The 20,431-nt window shown below is 38.1% G+C and overlaps 1 protein-coding gene across 1 annotated transcript in view; it reads left to right on the top strand.

Annotated features, from left to right (window-relative positions):
* RNF17 (ring finger protein 17) overlaps positions 1 to 20,431 on the top strand; it is a 120,759-nt gene that overhangs the window by 49,132 nt on the left and 51,196 nt on the right. Inside the window, exons 17-20 of the mRNA XM_055426845.2 lie at positions 13,125 to 13,278; positions 15,084 to 15,199; positions 16,417 to 16,537; positions 19,343 to 19,463. Coding sequence (XP_055282820.1) covers positions 13,125 to 13,278; positions 15,084 to 15,199; positions 16,417 to 16,537; positions 19,343 to 19,463 — 512 coding nt within the window. The remainder of the gene's footprint in view (positions 1 to 13,124; positions 13,279 to 15,083; positions 15,200 to 16,416; positions 16,538 to 19,342; positions 19,464 to 20,431) is intronic.

The following is a 20,431-nucleotide window of genomic DNA, read 5'->3' on the forward strand; positions in this document are numbered from 1 at the left end:
ATCCAACCAGTCCATTCTAAAGGAGATCAATCCTGGGTGTTCATTGGAAGGACTGATGCTAACACTGAAACTGCAATACTTTGGCCACCTCATGCAACAAGTTGACTCACTGGAAAAGACTCTGATGCTGGGAAGGATTGGGGGCGGGAGGAGAAGGGGACGACCGAGAATGAGATGGCTGGATGGCATCACCGACTTGATGGACATGAGTTTGAGTGAACTCCGGGAGTTGGTGATGGACAGGGAGGCCTGGCGTGCTGTGATTCATGGGGTAGCAAAGAGTTGGACACGACTGAGCGACTGAACTGAACTGAACTGAGATCTCATGTGACTTTTAGGATGAGTTTTTCTCTTTTTAAAAATTTCACTTATTTTTTTTTATGGCTGTACTGGACCTTCACCGGAGAAGGCAATGGCAAGCCACTCCAGTACTCTTGCCTAGAAAATCCCATGGATGGAGGAGCCTGGTAGGCTGCAGTCCCTGGGGTCGCTAAAGGTCGGACACGACTGAGTGACTTCACTTTCACTTTTCACTTTCACACATTGGAGAAGGAAATGGCAACCCACTCCAGTGTTCTTGCCTGGAGAATCCCAGGGAGGGGGGAGCCTGGTGGGCTTCCATCTATGCGGTCACACAGAGTCGGACACGACTGAAGTGACTTAGCAGCAGCAGCAGCAACTGGACCTTCACTGCTGTGTGTGAGCTTTTCTCTAGTTGCGGCGAGTGGGGGCTACTCTCTAGTTTTGGTGTGAGGGCTTCTTGTGGTGGCTTCTCTTATTGTAGATCATAGGCTCTAGAGTGTGTGAACTTCAATAGTCACAGCACACGGGCTCAGTAGTTGTGGCACACGGGCTTAGTTGCCCCACAGCATGTAAAATCTTCCCAAATCACGGATCAAATCCATGTCCCCTGCATTAGCAAACGAATTCATAACCACTGGACCACCAGGGAAGTCTCTAGGATGAGTTTTTCTATTCTACATGAAACATCATTGGGATTCTGATAGGGATAGCTTTGAATTGTAAATTGCTTTGGGTACTGACATCCTTTTTTAAAAGATTTTATTTATTTATGACTTTATTTAGGTCTTCATTGCTGCAAGGCTTTCTCTAGTTGTGGCGAGTGGGAGCTACTCTTTGTTGCTATGTGCAGGCTTCTCATTATAGTGACTTTTCTTGTTGCAGAGCATGGACTCTAGGTGCGTGGGCCTCCATAGTTGCAGTTCACAGGCTTTAGAGTGCTGGCTCTAGAGTTGTGACACACAGACTTGGTTGTTTCATGGCATGTGGGATCCTCCAAGGCCAGGATTAAATCCGTGTCCCCTGCGTTGGAAGGCAGATTCTTAACCACTGGACAGCCAGGAAAGCCCTGAGTATTGATATCTTAACAGTATTAAATCTTCCAGTTCATGAACATGGAAGGTTTTTCCATTTATTTTGTAACAGTGCTGTGTACTGTACAACGTTTACAAGTTTGTATCCTCAGTTATATTTATTCCTTTCTTTTTATTCTACTGTAAAATGAGTTGTTTATTTCCGTTTGGACTGTTCATTGTTGGTGTGTAGAAATGCATATGATTTTTGTAATCATTTTGTAGTCTACATCTTTGTGTGCTTAATCGTGTCCAACTCTTTGTGGCCCCATGGGCTGTAGCCCACCAGACTCTTCTGTCCATGGAATTCTTGAGGCGAGGATACTGGAGTGGGTTGCTATGCCCTCCTCCAGGGAATCTTCCCAACCCAGGGATCGAACCTGTGTCTCTTGTCTCCTGCTTTGGCAGGCGGATTCTTTACTACTAGCTCCACCTGGGAAGCCCATTTATTAGACCTGCTAGTATTTTTGTGGCATCTTTAGGGTGTTTTATCTATAAAATCACGTCATATTCAAAAAGAGATCATTTTCCTATTTCTTGTCAATTTGGTTGGCTTATATATATATATATATATATTTGCCTAATTACTATAAATGCTATATATATATATATATTTGCCTAATTACTATAAATGCTATATTTTGCCTAATTACTCTGGCTAGAACTTACAAAACTATATTGACTAGCAATGGCAAAAGCATGCGTGCTTTCTTATTATCATTCTTAGAAGAAAAGCTACCAGTCCTTCATATACAAAATTTGCTCTCTTAACCACTTCAAAATATACAGTTCTGTAGTATTCACTAACTCACATTATTATACAGCATGCTGATCTGTAGAATTTGTTCATCTTGAAAAACTGAAACTTGGTACTCCCTGAACAGTAATTGCCTGTTTTATTCTACCCCCAACCACTAACAACCACAATTCTACTTTCTTCTATGAATTTGACTATTTAGATACTCATATAAGTGGAATCAAACAGTCCCCTTCTTTTCAGAAGTTCAGTTTATACAAATTTCCTCTTTCTGAAAAACCTACGTTGCTCTTACCAAAGAAAAGTCAGCCTCTTTGCTTTACTACATTTTGGCTTACAAAAGATTTCATAGGAATACTACTTTCAGATACCAGGGATACCTGTATTTGTCCTTTTGTCACTGGCTGTTTCACTTAGCATGATGCCCTCCAGGTTCATCCGTGTTGTAGCATGCAGTAGGACTTGCTTTAAGGCTAACTAAATATTCCATTGTATGTAGTATTAAAAAATGTATACTTTTTTTTTTTAGTTAATTTATTTTTTATTGGAGGCAAATTATTTTACAATATTATATTGGTTGGTTTTGCCATACATTGATATGAATTTGCCCCGGGTTTACATAAGTTCCCCCTCCTGAACCCCCCTCCCACCTCCCTCCTCCCTTTATCCTCCCTCTGGGTCATCCCCGCATGCCAGCCCCGAGCATCCTATAACATGCATTGACCCTGAACTAGTGATTCGTTTCACATATGACAACATACGTGTTTCAATGCCATTCTCCCAAATCATCCCACCCTCACCCTCTCCCATAGAGTCCCAAAGACTGTTCTATACATCTGTGTCTCTTTTGCTGTCTCGTATACAGGGTTATCATTTGCATCTTTCTAAATTCCATATATATGTGTTAGTATACTGTATTGGTGTTTTTCTTTCTGGCTTACTTCACTCTGTATAAGAGGCTCCAGTTTCATCCACCTCATTAGAACTGATTCAAATGTATTCTTTTTAATGGCTGAATAATACTCCATTGTGTATATGTACCAAAGCTTTCTTATCCATTCATCTGCAGATGGACATCTAGGTTGCTTCCATGTCCTGGCTATTATAAACAGTGCTGCAATGAACATTGGAGTACACGTGTCTCTTTCAATTCTGGTTTCCTCGGTGTGTATGCCCAGGAGTGCGATTGCTGGATCATATGGCAGTTCTATTTCCAGTTTTTTGAGGAATCTCCACACTGTTCTCCATAGTGGCTGTACTAGTTTGCATTCCCACCAACAATGTAAGAGGGTTCCTTTCTCTCCACATCCTCTCCAGCATTTATTGCTTGTAGACTTTTGGATAGCAGCCATTCTGACTGGTGTGAAATGGTATCTCATTGTGGTTTTGATTTGCATCTCTCTGATTATGAGGGATGTTGAGCATTTTTTCATGTGTTTGTTAGCCATCTTTGTGTCTTCTTTGGAGAAATTTCTGTTTAGTTCTTTGGCCCATTTTTAATGAGTATACTACCCAAAATAATTTATACATTCAATGCAATCCCTATCAAGCTACCAAAGATATTTTTCACAGAACTAGAACAAATAATCTCACAATTTGTATGGAAATACAAAAAACCTCGAATAGCCAAAGCAATCTTGAAGAAGAAGAATGGAACTGGGGGAATTAACCTGCCGGACTTCAGGCTCTACTACAAAGCCACAGTCATCAAGACAGTATGGTACTGGCATAAAGACAGAAATATAGATCAATGGAACAAAATAGAAAGCCCAGAGATAAATCCATGCATCTATGGACACTTCATCTTTGACAAAGGAGGCAAGAATATAAAATGGAGAAAAGACAGTCTCTTTAACAAGTGGTGCTGGGAAAACTGGTCAGCCACTTGTAAAAGAATGAAACTAGAACACTTCCTAACACCATACACCAAAATAAACTCAAAATGGATTAGAGAGCTAAATGTAAGACCAGAAACTATAAAACTCCTAGAGGAGAACGTAGGCAAAACACTCTCCGACATAAATCACAGCAGGATCCTCCATGACCCACCTCCCAGAATATTGGAAATAAAAGCAAAAATAAACAAATGGGACCTAATTAAAATCAAAAGCTTCTGCACAGCAAAGGAAACTATAAGTAAGGTGAAAAGACAGCCTTCAGAATGGGAGAAAATTATAGCAAATGAAGCAACTGATAAAGGATTAATCTCCAAATTATACAAGCAGCTCCTGCAGCTCAATTCCAGAAAAATAAAAAATGTATACATTTTTTATACTACATTTTATTAATTCAGTCATCCGTTGATGGACATTTGGTTTGGTTCTATCTCTTGACTGTTGTGAATGATGCTGCAGTGAACATGGGTGTGACAAAAGTGTAGTGTCATTTGGTTCCTTTTGTATATCTGTGTTTATTGTTATCATGGGGATTACACATAAAGTTACGTGTAATTATGTGTAAAAATTATGTGTAATTAAAGTTATGTGAAACATCCTACAGAAATCTAATCTGAATTAATATCAACTTTAACTGCACAAAACCCTACTTCTGTATAGGTCCATTTCCCTTTTAAATAATACCAATCTCAAAAATTAATCTTTGTACATCAAATACTCAGTAATGTAGACTTATAATTATTTGTGTGCATTTGTCTTTTACATCTTGTATAAAATGAAAGTAGAGTTAGAAACCAAAGTTAATAATACTGGCTTTCATATTTGTGTGTTTATGTTAATCACAGGTATGTATATCTTAATATGAATTTATGTTATGCTCTAGCATCCTTTCATTTCCTTTTGAAGGACTCCCTTTAACCTTTTTTATAAGGCAGGTCTAGTGGTAGTGAACTTCCTTACCTCTTGTTTATCTGTGAATGGCTTATTACTCCCTCATTTTTGAAGGATAGTCTTGCTGGATCTATAATTCTCAGTTGACAGTTCTTTCTTTAGCTCTTTTAAGTGTATCTTCTGATTACATTCTGACCTCCAAGGTTTCTGATGAAAAATCCCCTGATCATACTGATGATCCCTTATATCTGGCAAGTCACTTTTCTCTTGCTGCTTTCACAATTCTCATTTTATGGCTATTGACAGTTTGTTCATCATGCATCTAGTGTCTCTCTCTTTGAATTTATCCTAACTTGGGTTTTTTGAGTATATTAACATTCTAAGCCTGCTATAACAGTACAACAGGGAATTCCCTGGTGGTTCAGTGATTAATTAGGACTCTTCTTTCACTAGCAGGGGCTGGATTCAATCCCTAGTTGGGTCACTAAGATCCCACAAGCTGCATGGTGCACCCCCCCAAAAAAAAAATGCCACAAAGTAGGTAGTTTTAAAAGCAGAAGTGTATTGACTCCCAGGTCTGGAGTTCACAGGTTTAAGGTCAGGGTGTCAGCAGAGTTGGTTCCTTCCTTCTGAGGTTGGGGGGTGGGGGGTGGAGATTTGTCCCATGTCTCTGGACTAGATTGGTGATTTGCTGGCAATCTTTAGCACTCCTTGGCTTCTGCTGCATCATCGCAGTCTCTGCTTCCTTCACACGGCAATCTCTCTGTGTAACTTGTCTGTCTCAGCTTTTTAATACAGACACCAGTCATATTGAATTAACTCCAGCCTAAAACTTTTATTATAACTTGATCCTATCTGTAAAATTCTATCTCCAAATAAGAACACATTCTGAGGTCCTGGGGGAGGTAGTTAGAACTTCAGAATATTTTGAGGGGAGGACACAAACCAACTCATAAGCAGTCCATTCTCTGCTCTATCAAAAATTTCCTCCTCACATGCAGTAACCCCATCCCAGTGTTCCAAAAAAATCTTAATCATCCTGCATCAAGTCTTAAGTCCAGAATCTCATATAAAATCACTAAATTCTGATTGCTCAATCAGGTATAAGTAAAAATTCTTTAATTGAAGCTAGACCAGAACTCCTCTCTATGTCTAAATCTGTGAGAATAACAGTAAGTCCAAATCCTAACGGGAAGAATTCCATTAGAATCTTATGGCTTTAGAATAATCCTCAGCAGCTGGATGCTCTGTCCTGCAATCCCCCTGGGGTGTGGCCCTTCCCCCTCAACCCTGCAGCAGCCTCATCCATTGGAATTGAGGAGTTGTCCTAACTCTGAAACACAGAAGGAGGCCCCATCCCTGGAACAGAGGAGGAGACAGCCCTGCCTTTTAGGTCTGTGTGCTCTGGGCCTGCAGTAGCAGTGGCACACACTCGAGCCTCTGAATCACCTTCGAAATCACGCCTCCGTTTTCTTGAAACAAATGTTCATGACCAGATCACTCTGTCAGCTCTCTTCCTGCCTGTAGAATCTCACAAGCCCACCACCCCTCTCCACTTCATTTCCTCTCACCTCTGTCCCCTTTTCAGCAGTGTTTCTGTTGAGATGATTGATTGGCTTCATAAATCATAACATCCATATTCCCTTCAGCAGACACTGTCCGGCCGTGCCCTTGGTGTTCTCGCCAGAGCTTGCTTTATCATTTTTTGAAATACAAATAGGCTAAGAAATTTCTAAATCTTCAGATTCTGATTCCTTCACGTTTAACAATTTATTCTTCAATTTATCTTTGTCTTCTCACATTTCATTATAAGCAGCAAGGAGAAACCAGGCTGACACTTTGACACTTTACTTAGCAATCTCCTTAGATAAATATCCAATTCAACTTTCTGCCCAATACAGTATAATTCAGCCAAGTTCTCTACCCCTGTGTAACAAGGATTTCCTTTCCTCCAGTTTCCAGTATGATATTCCTCATTTCTCTATGAAATCTCACCAGAAGCACCTTTAGCATCCATATTTCTACCAATAATCTTTCCAGGGTAATCTGGATTTTTTTCATTCAGGTACCTCGTAATTCTTCCTCTTCTTTCTGCTCATAACCCAATTTCAAAGATTCTCCCATAATGTTAGGTATTTATTACAACAGCACCCTGCTTTCCCATTTCAAAATCTATATTCATTCCTCAGAGTATCATAAGAAAGTTCCACCAATTAAATTGCTTAAACAGTATAAGTTTATGGTCTCACAGTTCTGAAGTCTAGAGCTATTGAGATCAAGTTGTTTTAGTGTTGGTTCCTTCTGAAGGTCATAAGTGAGAATCTATTTCATGCCTTTTTGCCCCAATTGCTGGTGGTTAGCTGGAAAATATTGGTGTTCAGTGGCTTCTACTTCACTCCATTTTCTATCTTCATCTTTATGAGCATTCTACTGTGTTTGTGTGTCTCTTTGCCCAATTTTACTCTTTTTTTCCAGCCATGAAATTGAAAGACGCTTGCTCCTAGGAAGAAAAGCTATGACCAACCTAGGTAGCATATTAAAAAGCAGAGACATTACTTTGCTGATAAAGGTCTGTCTAGCCAAAACTATGGTTTTTCCAGTAGTCATGTATGAATGTGAGAGGTGAACCATAAACAGAAAGCTGAGCACCAAAGAATTTATGCTTTTGAACTGTGTTGGAGAAGACTCTTGAGATCACCTTGGACAGCAAGGAGATCAAACTAGCCAATCCTAAAGGAAATCAATCCTGAATATTCCTTGGAAAGACTGATGCTAAAGCTGATACTCCAATACTTTGGCCACCTGATGGGAAGAACTGACTCATTGGAAAAAGACCCTGATGCTGGGAAAGATTGAGGCAAGAAGAGAAGGGGACAACAGAAGATGAGATAGTTGGAGGCATTGCCAACTTAATGGACATGAGTCTAAGCAAGCTCCAGGAGTTAGTGATAGACGGGGAAGCCTGGCGTGCTGCATTCAATGGGGTCACAAGGAGTCAGACACAACTGAGCAACTGAACTGAATAAGGAAACTAGTCATACTGGATTAAGACCTACTTTCAGTTCAGTTGCTCAGTCATGTCCGACTGTTTGTGACCCCATGGACTGCAGCACACCAGGCCTCCCTGTCCATCACCAACTCCCAGAGTTTACTCAAAGTCATGTCCATTGAGTCAGTGATGCCATCCAACCATCTTGTTTTCTGTCATCCCCTTCTCTTCCTACCTTCAGTCTTTCCCAGCATCAGGGTCTTTTCAAATGAGTCAGTTCTTCCTATAAGGTGGCCAGAGTATTGGTGCTTCAGCTTTATTATCAGTCCTTCCAATGAATATTCAGGATTGATTTCCTTTAAGATTGACTGGTTGGATCTCCTTGCAGTCCAAGGGACTCTCAAGAGTCTTCTCCAACACCACAGTTCAAAAGCATCAGTTCTTCAGCACTCAGCTTTCTTTATAGTCCAATTCTCACATCCATACATGACCACTGGAAAAACCATAGCCTTGACTAGATGGACCTTTGTTGGCAAAGTAATGTCTCTGCTTTTTAATATGCTGTCTAGGTTGATCATAACTTTTCTTCCAAGGAGTAAGCATCTTTTGGTTGCAGTCACCATCTGCAGTGATTTTGGAGCCCACAAAAATAAAGTCAGCCACTGTTTCCACTGTTTCCCCATCTATTTGCCATGAAATGATGGGATCAGATGCCATGATCTTAGTTTTCTGAATGTTGAGCTTTGAGCCAACTTTTTCACTCTCCTCTTTCACTTTCATCAAGAGGCTCTTTAGTTCTTCTTCGCTTTCTGCCATAAGGGTAGTATCATCTGCATATCTGAGGTTATTGATATTTCTACTGGCAACCTTGATTCCAGCTTGTGCTTCTTCCAGCCCAGTGTTTCTCATGATGTACTCTGCGTATAAGTTAAATAAGCAGGGTGACGATATACAGCCTTGATGTACTCCTTTTCCTATTTGGAACCAGTCTGTTGTTCCATGTCCAGTTCTAACTGTTGCTTCCTGATCTGCATACAGGTTTCTCAAGAGGCAGATCAGGTGGTCTGGTATTCCCATCTCTTGAACTATTTTCCACAGTTTATTGTGATGCACACAGTCAAAGGCTTTGGCATAGTCAATAAAGCAGAAATAGATGTTTTTCTGGAACTCTCTTGCTTTGTCTATGATCCAACGGACATTGGCAATTTGATCTCTGGTGCCTCTGCCTTTTCTAAAACCAGCTTGAACATCTGGAAGTTCACAGTTCACATATTGCTGAAGCCTGGCTTGGAGAATTTTGAGCATTCCTTTACTAGTGTGTGAGATGAGTGCAATTGTGCAGTAGTTTGAGCATTCTTTGGCATTGCCTTTCCTTGACCTAATTTAACAACCTCATTTCAACTTGATTATAAATACTCTGTCTCCAAATAAGGTCATGTTTTGAGTTTCTGGGGTTACAGCTCCAATGTATCTTTTCAGTTCAGTTCAGTCACTTAGTTGTTTCCGACTCTTTGCGACCCCATGAATCGCAGCACACCAGGCCTCCCTGTCCATCACCAACTCCCAGAGTTCACTCAAACTCATGTCCACAGAGTCGGTGATGCCATCCAGCCATCTCATTCTCTGTCGTCCCCGTCTCCTCCCACCCCCAATCCTTCCCAGCATCAAAGTCTTCTCCAGTGAGTCAACTCTTCGCATGAGGTGGCCGAAGTATTGGAGTTTCAGCCCAGCATCAGTCCTTCCAATGAACACTCAGGACTGGTCTCGTTTAGGATGGACTGGTTGGACCTCCTTGCAGTCCAAGGGACTCGCAAGAGTCTTCTCCAGCACCACAGTTCAAAAGCATCAATTCTTCAGCACTCAGCTTTCTTCACAGTCCAACTCTCACATCTATTCATGACCACTGGAAAAACCATAGCCTTGACTAGATGGACCTTTGTTGGCAAAGTAATATCTCTGCTCTTTAATATGCTATGTATCTTTTAGGGGGAGACATAAATCATCCCATAATACTTAACTGGTTGGATTTGTAGATTTGTGTATGTCATCAAATTTGGGAAGTTGTTGGTCATTATTTCTTCAGATAATCTTTCTGTTCCTTTCTTTCTCTCTCATCTTTCTGGGACTCCTATAATGCCTCTATTGGTGTGATTGATGGTATCCCACAAATATCTTGGTCTCTGTTCACTTAATTCTTTTTTTCTTTCTGTTTCTATTTCAGTTGTCCTATATTCACATTCACTGATTCTTACGGCCACTCAAATCTGCTGTTTAACCTTTCCAGAGTATTTGTTGTTTCAGTTACTGTACTTTTCAATTCCAGAATTTGATTCCTTTTTATAATTACTATCTGTTGGTATTTTAGTTTTGATCCTATGTTGTTTTCCTTGTTCTCTCTAGTTCTTTGTCTATCTTTCCTTTTAGCTCTTTGAGCATATTTAAGACAATTCTAAATTCTTTGTCTACTAAATCCACTATCTGGATTTCCTAAGGGCTGATTTCTGTCTGTTTACATTTCCAGTGGTCATGTATGGATGTGAGAGTTGGACTGTAAAGAGGGCTGAGCACAGAAGAATTGATGCTTTTGAACTGTGGTGTTGAAGAAGACTCTTGAGAGTCCCTTGGACTGCAAGGAGATCCAACCAGTCCATCCTAAGGGAAATCAGTCCTGGGTATTCACTGGAAGGACTGATGTTAAAGCTGAAATTCCAGTATTTTGGCCACCTGATGCGAAGAGCTGACTCATTTGAAAAGACCCTGATGTTGGGAAAGATTGAAGGCAGGAGGAGAAGGGGACAACAGAGGATAAGATGGTTAGATGGCATCACCAACTCAATGGACATGAGTTTGGGTAAACTCCGGGAGTTGGTGATAGACAGGGAGGCCTGGCGTGCTGCAGTTCATGGGGTCCAGAGAGTCGGACACGACTGAGTGACTGAACTGAACGTTATTGCTTGGAATGAGCCACATTTTCCTATTTCTTTGTATGTCTCCTGATTTCTTGTTGAAAATTAGGCATCAACTATTATAATAAAGTAAAACTCTGAAAATCAGATAACCCCCTCCACATGCACCCATGCATAACTGGATTTGTTTTAAATTGTTGAAAACTGTGGTAGTTTTTTTCTTTTGAGACTTTTTCAGACTGTTCTTGCAATTACTAATGCTTGTGTGTGATCACTGCAGTGTCTTTGTTCTTTTAGCTTGTGTTTGGCAAACGTTTACGTTGATTTCCTTGAATGTTGAAAGCTTAATTGGGTATTTGCTTCAATGCTGTAAGCCTTAACTGTTTTCCAGAGCCCTAACAAAGTTGGTTCAGATGGTTTCTCGTTTTTTCAATGTTTCTATGGGGAAATGAGAGCTTGAAGCTTCAGAGTCTGTAATTTTGCTACTGTTATTTGTCTGTTGAATATTTCAGTGTTCCCTTTGAATCGCCTGTTAATGGAAGAATATGAATACTACCTACTTAGAAATAAAGGTTTAGAAGGCTTTAAATAGTTTTAAAATTTTTTAATGAAATAACAAAAATTTCAGAAAATTTCCACTTGCATTATTATACTCACAAAAGAGAAAAACCTCATTTTTTTGACCGTTTCAGATGGTTTTTAAAATATTGTTTAACTTTAAGAATTAGTATTTGGAGAAATAAACAGTTGTCCTTGGTTTTGTTTTAGTAACTATGTTTTAAGTAGCATAGGAACTTCAGGAACTGTGTTTTAAAATAACCAGATAATCCTGTTTAATAAAGTAAACCTCTACTGAATTACGCAGTCTTTTGACAAACTACTGAAATTACTGATTTAAAGGTTTATCAGTTCAGTTTAAAACCATTAGATGGATGGCTGATAGGAAATTGGACATTCATACAGTGGCAAAGTAGCATACATGAATTACTTGGTGATCACAAGGGAAGCACGTAACTGTGCAGAGAAAGGATGAGAGTTGACACCCCATTCCATAGATGAATCTTAGCTTATTAACAGTGAGTAATGCTGTCTTCTGATGTGTTGCAGCTATGATGTATTCAAGCCAAAAGATTTGGCTTCAATCCATCAAACTTGTAGATCTAACTTGCTGTTTTGAGAAAATTCAGGGCATATACCCTAACTCAGTGGAGGAAGAAGGTAAATATTAGGATGAAGACATAACCACATAAATCCAGAAGATGAGGCATTCTACAGAAAAATAGCAGACTGTCTTTAACAAGACAGGATCATTTTTAAAAGAACATGACACTAATTTATAAGACTTATTTAGATGACCAAACATAACAAGTAGTCTTAGATTGGCTCCTGGGTTTGATCAGTTCAGTTCAATCGCTCAGTCGTGTCCGACTCTTTGCAACCCCATGGACTGCAGCATGCCAGACTTCTCTGTCTATCACCAACTCCTGAAGCTTGCTCAGACTCATGTCCATTGAGTCGGTGATACCAACCATCCAACCATCTCCTTCTCTGTCATCCCCTTCTCCTCCTCCCTTCAGTCTTTCCCAGCATCAGGGTCTTTTCTGATGAGTCAGCCCTTTGCATCAGGTGTCCAAAGCATTGGAGCTTCAGCTTGCAGCATCAATCCTTCCAATGAATATTCAAATGATTTCCTTTAAGATTGACTGGTTTGATCTCCTTGCAGTCCAAGGGACTCTCAAGTGTCTTTTCTAACACCACAGTTGGTCAGTTAGGGAAATATAATATGGTTTAAAAGTACTAGTAGGAGCACTTGCTAAAGCAGAAAATGTGAGAATTGATAGAAAAATGCAGATTATCAAATTGTATGGTATTGTCTGATTTTTTGTTAAAAAAAAAAAAAAACAACAACATGGAAAGTGTGTTTAGAAAAAGATCTAGAAGCAAGAGTTCTTTGGTAATCTAGTGGTTAGACTTGGTGATTTTACTGCATGGGCTCAGGTTCAGTCCCTGGTCAGGGAAGTAAGTTCTGACATGCTTCATGGCACAGCCAAAAAAAAGAAAAAAATCTGGAAGGCTATCTTAAGATATCTGGAAGACTGTGATTTTTATAAATTTTTGTTATATCTATATATGTTAATTTTTATATACTACTTCTGTAGCAGAATATTTCAAACATAAATTACATGACTGCTTATGCCTAATTCTAATATTTGATCGTTTTATGAGCAGTGCCTATAATACACAGAACATTTAAATTTTAAGTTTCTATGAAACTATAATGCTATAATCCCTGCTTTAATCTCTCTTTCTTAGATAGAGAGCCTGGATTTTTTATTTCTATTAAAGGGAATTGAGGAATTCTATAAAAGTGAAGATGCAGAAAATCTGGAAATCCTCTGTCCAGTTCAAGATCAAGCCTGTGTCGCTAAATTTGAAGATGGAGTTTGGTACCGAGCAAAAGTTATTGGTAGGAAATTGCACACTATTTCCTCAGGGAGATGTTTCATTTAAAAATTGATATCATTTGAGTCAGTGCAAATTAAATCATTAAAGTGATATTATCTGATCTTACAGTTTTGCTGTGTCATCTAGCTTTAGAAAGCTAGTGATAGTGTTGATAGATGAACCTCTGGCTCCTTAGATTTCATTTGATTTGACTAGGACTTTAACCATTATTTTGTTTTCTAACATTTGCCTTATTTAAAAAATAGTTCTAAATGACCTACACATACTCCACTCTCCACTGAAAAGACAAATACTTATAATTCTTTTGGCTTTCTTTTGTCATTTATCTGTTATTTCTTCTAAATAATGTGTAATACTTTGTAGATATACTTCAATCTTAGGTAGTAAATGTATTAGATGAGTTTTAGATCTCTTATAGCTGTTTTGTCCCCACTCTCTCCTCCATAGTTATATCACAGTTTTTAGTTAAATTCATATTCTGTGCAAGTATTTTCAGTGCTATTCCATATAGTATAACTTTAATTCTGAGCTGATAATTCCATCAGTTTTTCACTTTTTAAAAAAAATTATGGCTACATTTTCCTAATAGTTTAAAACAATTTTCTACATGATAAGACTTTTCATATAATGTTGGTTTGATTTTTTCTTTTATAACAGTGAAAACATCGTTCCATCACCTGCTCCATGTAGACTGCTTGTCATCTAGGCTTACTACACTGTTGATATTCTGGGGAGTTACGTCACTTGCTTTCCTAGATTCAGCTGCTAGTTTTCTGAATCCCATTTACTTTTTAGGTTTACTCTCATGGAGCATTTTCCTCACCTCTTTACCTTACACTTAGGGTACATACGTCTTTTCAGGCTCTGCTTGAGTGCCATCTTAGGTAGTGCTGCTGTTGTTCCATTTGCTTTTACTTCTCCCTAGGAGCAGAGAATACCTGAACTTTTTCAATTTTGAAATTGTATTCTGTAGACGTTTATAAATTTGAAAGTAATGGCAAAAAATTTTGTAGCACTGTATACACATGTGCTTAGAAGGACTAAACACTCAAAATGAGTGTTTACAAAAAGATGATCTTTTCTCATGCTTCAGTCTATTTGAATGTTCCAGAGATTTCTCTGGTATCTCTAAAATATGAAAACTAGTTTGACATAGAGGTCTGTTTCTGCTCATTTTTCACAATATCTACAGATAATTTTTTTTAAATTTCACTGTTAGATATTATTATATGAATCAGTCTGTGCCTTGATCATTAAGTTGCTTGCCTTGTTAAATTACCAATGTTGTCTAACAAACATTAAGTGCTTAGTTTGTGTTTGGTGCTTTGCAAAGTGTATTTTAAGTAGGTGAATCATCAAAAACAGTCTTAAGATCTGCCTCTGTTATTGCACCCACTCTACAGATGAAATAATAAAGCTGAGATAAAGAAAGTAATTTGCTCAGGGTAGTATCTTAGAGATATTAATTAGATTTCCTCACAGTCACATGTCATTTAAGTGTCTTAACTCCAGATCTAATTCTTAACTTTTAGGCTGTAACACATAGCATTGGATGACTTTGTTATCCTGATTTTGGTTTTCTTTTGATATCTTTAAATTGTTAGTTTCTCATTCACCAAGTCTGAACCAACTATACATTATGGTTGGTTTTGTTATAAAATATTAGAAATATTTTTTACTTTAATAAAATATTGTTTGTATGTTAAACATAAAGGTATTCTAATCTAGTTGTTTGTAGATCAGTCTAAACTTTGCTAGATAATGTTTTTTCCAAGTTGGTGATTTCCAGTTTCATAATTTTTGAAGGATTGCCTGGACATCGTGAAGTTGAAGTTAAATATGTGGACTTTGGCAATACAGCAAAAATAACACTTAAAGACATGCGTAAGATAAAGGATGAGTTTCTGAATCCTGCAGAGAAGGTAATCTACTTACTGTGAATCATAGGTTTAGAATATCAGTACAAACATGAAAGTATTTTTGAAGTTATTTTTACTGTAGAAATGTTCTTTTAACTACAGTTTTTCTGTAAATAATTTCTAACTCATGGGTTATCAAAGTTTCTGTAGTTACTATTTAAGAAATAATACGTATCTTAGCAAATAAGCATTAATTATAATTATGTGTATAATATGTGTGTTTTTATAAGTATTTCCTGGTCTGCAACTTTTAATGTATTATTTTGAAATAACTGTACAATGTAGTAAGAATATGATGTGTTATGTGAAAAAAGCCATTACAGAAGTGGTTTTACTGTGATCCCATTTATGTTTAAGTATATGTAACGTGTGCAAGAGAAAGATGTCTGGAAGAATAAGTAAAAAACTTACCCTTCTCTTGGAATCCTACTCCCCAGAGATAAGTATGGTTAAGGAGGCTTATTTCCTAATTTATATACTCCTAGTATTTGAATTGTTGTTAAGCAGTATTTTTCATTTAAAATGGATAAAATAATACAGGAAAAACTTGAAAATATAGATGATAAAATGGAGGAGGATTCACTCAGAATTATTCAGTATTTTTTATATATATACTTCTAAGATGCATCTTCTGTGTTTTTAACGGTTATGAGATTAGACTGTATATAGTCCTATAACCTGCATTTTCATTTAACAGTGTATCATAGTATTAATATCTGCCTTTCTTTCAGTGGATGCTTATTATTCCAGTATCTGAGTATAAAATGATTCATTCAACAAAGTATTCTGGGGTTTTTTGTTTCATCTTTGGTTTTGGTATTTTTTAATAAGCTATTGGGAATTTTATTTTTTTAATTGACATATAGTTGGTATACAGTATTATACAAGTTACAATTGTACAATATAGTGAGTCACAGTTTTTTAAAGTTATACTCCATTTATAGTTATCATAAAATATTGGCTGTATTTCCCGTGTTGTACAATATATCCTGTAGCTTATTTTCTGTATAATAGTTTGTACCTCATAATCCCGTACTCTGTTGATTCCAGCTATTTGCATTTATAAGTTTTGTTAGAGAGATCTTTGGCCATTTGTTTGTTTTCTAAATATGTGTTAAATTCAAATGCAAAGTTTGGTTTTGTACACATTTAACACTTGAATTCTAAAATAAATGTAAGTTAATGATACTTTCTTAATGATGCAATTTTGTTTGACGCAGGCAATTAAATGTAAGCTGGCCTATATTGAACCATATAAAGGGACAGTGCAGTGGTCAAAAAATGCTAAAGAAAAATTTGAAGAAAGGACTCAAGATAAGTTTATGACATGTTCCGTCATTAGTAAGCTTTCTTCATTTTTATTGGGTGCCATGGGATCATAATTTTAAATAAGACTAACAATATGATATATAACATTTTTCAGATCTTACAAACTCAGTGTGTTGTCAGTATGAGCTGTGAGAGGTAACATATACTGAGAAGTAGGGACAATGGAATAATATCTTCTGCAGGCTCAAGAGCCTAAAATCAGCACATGAGGCAAATCTCCACTGAAGATCAAGTCACTGTCAACATGTCTTCTTGAAAACCCTAAAGCCAGGAGTTAACTTCTCTTATTTCTCTTTGCCTTTGTGCCAGTCTCTGTCCCTCATCTTGGAGGGATAGATGCTAAGGTTTAATTTGCTGGAAAGCAAAGGGAAATGGGAGATAACTAGAAAATATTTTTTGTTTTATTTGACTCTGGTGAATTTAATTGCAGGTTCTCAGCTTATTTTGGAAAAAATTGTTTATCTTTGGAACAGTTTGGGTCTGATACACAGGCTAAGTAAGCTCTAGCCCTCAGTTTTGTAACTCAGCAAGTTTAATGCCAAAACCTGAGTTTACATGAAGATCTAATATTGATCTCCCTTATAATGAGTATTCATCATATATTCTACTTCAGGATAGTCATGATTGCGGACTCAGAATTTCTGGGGGTATTAGAAAATGAGAAGTGTATCTTCTGTATAGCTTTTCTCAGTTTGAAGAATTGTGAAAGATATATGACCCCGGGGGATTTGGATGGAGGATTTGAAAACTGCTGTTATCAGAGATTTTGATCTTTTCCACAGCTGTGACCGACATTGGCTGTGTTGATCTGAACAGTACTAGTGCAGGATATATACAACTATGTTTACTTAGGTTTGACTTATATGGCACTTTCAAAGGCCCTTTTTATGATATCCACTTTTTCATTTTCATTTAGCAAACCCAAAATATCATGAGATTATTAGACTGTTTTATAATGAAGAAATTGAAGCTTGGAGATCAGTTGCTCAAGGCCACATAACCTAGAGATGATTTGATTATTTAGTTATAACCTAGAATGTGTTAATTCACTTTGTATAAGATGTTATTCTGATGCCGTAGTTCTGTAGAAGAGGAATACGATTATAAAAGTTGTACCCTTAGTCTATAGAATTTTTTGTCTGGCTTCTCTAATATAAGTAGTAAATTAAGTGCCTTTTAGTCTTGAGTAACTTGAGCAGTCTTTGTCATTGTTCAGTCACTCAGTTGTGTCCAACTCTTTGCAATCCCGTGGACTGCAACACGCCACTCCTCCCTGTCCTTCACCATCTCTCTGATCTTGCTCAAACTCATGTCCATTGAGTCGGTGATGCCATCCAACCATCTCGTCCTCTGTCATCCCCTTCTCCTCCTGCCCTTAGTTTTTCCAAGCATCAGGGTCTTGTCTAATGAACTGGCTCTAACTTTAAAGTGCTTTAATTTTCCTTTTAGCTTTCCTCTTGGTATTTTATTTTGTTGGTTTTTAGCTCCTTTGTTTAATGTCTCCTCCCAAGGCTAATCCATGAAGACTTGACTTGGGTTTCTTCCTTGACTCTCCCTTTTTCATTCTTAGTTAATTGTTATGTCAGTAATATCTGAGCACAAGTGTAATGTATTTGATTTAAGGAGTGACAGAAGGCCCCACTCAACCTAAAACCTCTTTCCCAATCAACCTGCATAGTAATGAGATTAGTATATGTTGTTACCTTATGAAACAAAGAACATTTAGTTAGGAGCAGAGCAGGTAAGATGGTGAACATATGGAACACAGGAAAAGTTGGCCCTCTAGAATAAAGAACTTGTGCCAGGGAAGAATGAAATCAAAGTGCTAAGGGGAACATAGAAGATGAAAAGTGAGGAGCTTAGACTTTACTGAAGGTTCCGAGTTGCTTAGCATTTTGTTTCTAGATAATATATCTGGTCCATTAAAAAGTGGTCAGGAATGATTTTTAAACTCTTGGGGGAAAAAAGCCTTCCAACAAGTATTCTTATAGCTAGGCACAATGTAGGATATTATTGCTGATAATAGTTTATCTTTTCATTTGGAATCATCGTTCTCTTTGCACCTGCCAGCTACTATTGTGTAGAAGTGTAGATGTTAGCCGATCTCAGTGAATAGAAGTGTGTGTTTCTTAAAGAAATTTCTCTCACTCCTTCAGGTGCGTACCGAGCAGGTTCTCTGTGCTCAAAATAAGTAAATAGGCACATGAGATGTAACTTTACTGTAAGCTGACTCCCTGTTTCATTTAGGAAATAGGCCTAATAAACAGGTAAAAAGTTAGATGGTTTGTCCTAAAAACAGAAGGAGGGGAAAAAATTACAGGTAATGTCTGGGTTGAGTTTTTGTTGTTTGAAACTTCGTGCCGTTCTGTGTGTGTGTGTGTGTGTGCATGCACGTGTGTGTGTGTCATTCTTAGAAAAGCTATAAAGCTTCACAAATAAGCACTGGCCTGGATTAATATCTTTTGCCCTCTGGAACTTGGCAGAATCCAGTAAAACAGTTTAAAACCACAACATAATGCTGTTGAATTAATGTATATCACTGTGTTTTTCTCTGAATCTAAAAGCTTCAAGCTGCTTTTGGTTTATTATAGAATAGTACATAATAACCTAAAATGAAAATTTTATTAACATTGGCAGTTCTTTCATGTATGACAAGTGATGTATCTACCCCTAGAGAGAAACGGACATTATTGAGCAGGAGGCCTTATGTATGCAAAATGAAGGAAATTAAGTTCTCAGGTTTTTTAAATTGCTTCATTTAGTATATTTTGTGATGTATTTATTTCTTTCCCCAAACTAGTCTTAATATTTTTACAGAAATTCTGGAAGATAATGTGCTGTTAGTTGAACTTTTCGATTTTCTTGGTGCTCCTGGAATGATTCCCACCAGTATTAATGACCAGCTAGTCAAAGAGGGCCTAGCATCTTATGAAGTAGGGTAAGTGGACCTGTAAACTTTTATTTTTAGTTTATATGTAACACTGTTCACAAGAAGGGAAACTGGCATATCATTCCCCATTGGAGATCTGCTTAGACTATAGACAGGAGTTTTTCCCTATTAATGGGTCAGTAAAATGAGAAGAAAAAATAATTGGAGTCTTTAGGTGGGAGTAGAGTGGCTTTTTTCTTCATCCCTATGGGGCTCTACAACAAGAATGATTCCTGGAGATAGTGGGTGCATCTGAGAAAAGGAGATTGACATTTTATTTTAGGTGGGATGTCTGCTTAGGTGGCCTCTTGAACCATTTGTGAAGAGAATCAGTAAGAGAAACGGCAGGGTAGAGAGTGAGCAAAATAGTAGAGTAGCCTGCATTCTTATCTGGAGAAATAGGAATTTTTCCTGGGTGCAGGTGGATACTTTGAAGGGGAACCAGGCTTGACCATTGTACTTTTACCCAGGACAGGTCTGGTTAAAAGGCCTGTCCTGGTTAAAAGGCCTGTGGTTGAGGCGACCCAGAAGCAGAATGGCAGAGTGGTGGTAAGAAAGGTGGGAGGGTTTGAAGTCAGGACACAGCCGTTCTTCTGTGGTAGGGACTTACGCAGGGCAGTGGCCCCTGAGGGTCTCCTGAAGAACTCCATCACACAGCCCTTAAGAAAGCCAGTATTTGAGTACACCCCCAGTGATGCCTGTTAGGGTATGCCAGAGAAGCAGCGACACCCAGCAGAGGTCTGCCGTGACATGGCCAGTGTGTGGTCTGGCTCTACCTCCCTCCCCCCGCCCCTGCCCCTACCCAACACTGGTGGAACCAGAAGTAGAAGAGAGGGCTGGCCTTTTCCACTGTAGGTCCTAAGCATGGGAGGGAGAGAAACCAGAAGAAATATTTAAATGTATTGGACTGAGTTTTCTACTTTTTTACGTGAGGTTATTGAAATATATAACTTATACAATAAAAAAGTTCACCCTTT

The sequence above is a fragment of the Moschus berezovskii genome, chromosome 13, assembly GCF_049115385.1.
Source record: "Moschus berezovskii isolate FMDL1 chromosome 13, NW_MosBer_1.0, whole genome shotgun sequence".
Classification (NCBI taxonomy): Eukaryota; Metazoa; Chordata; class Mammalia; order Artiodactyla; family Moschidae; genus Moschus; species Moschus berezovskii.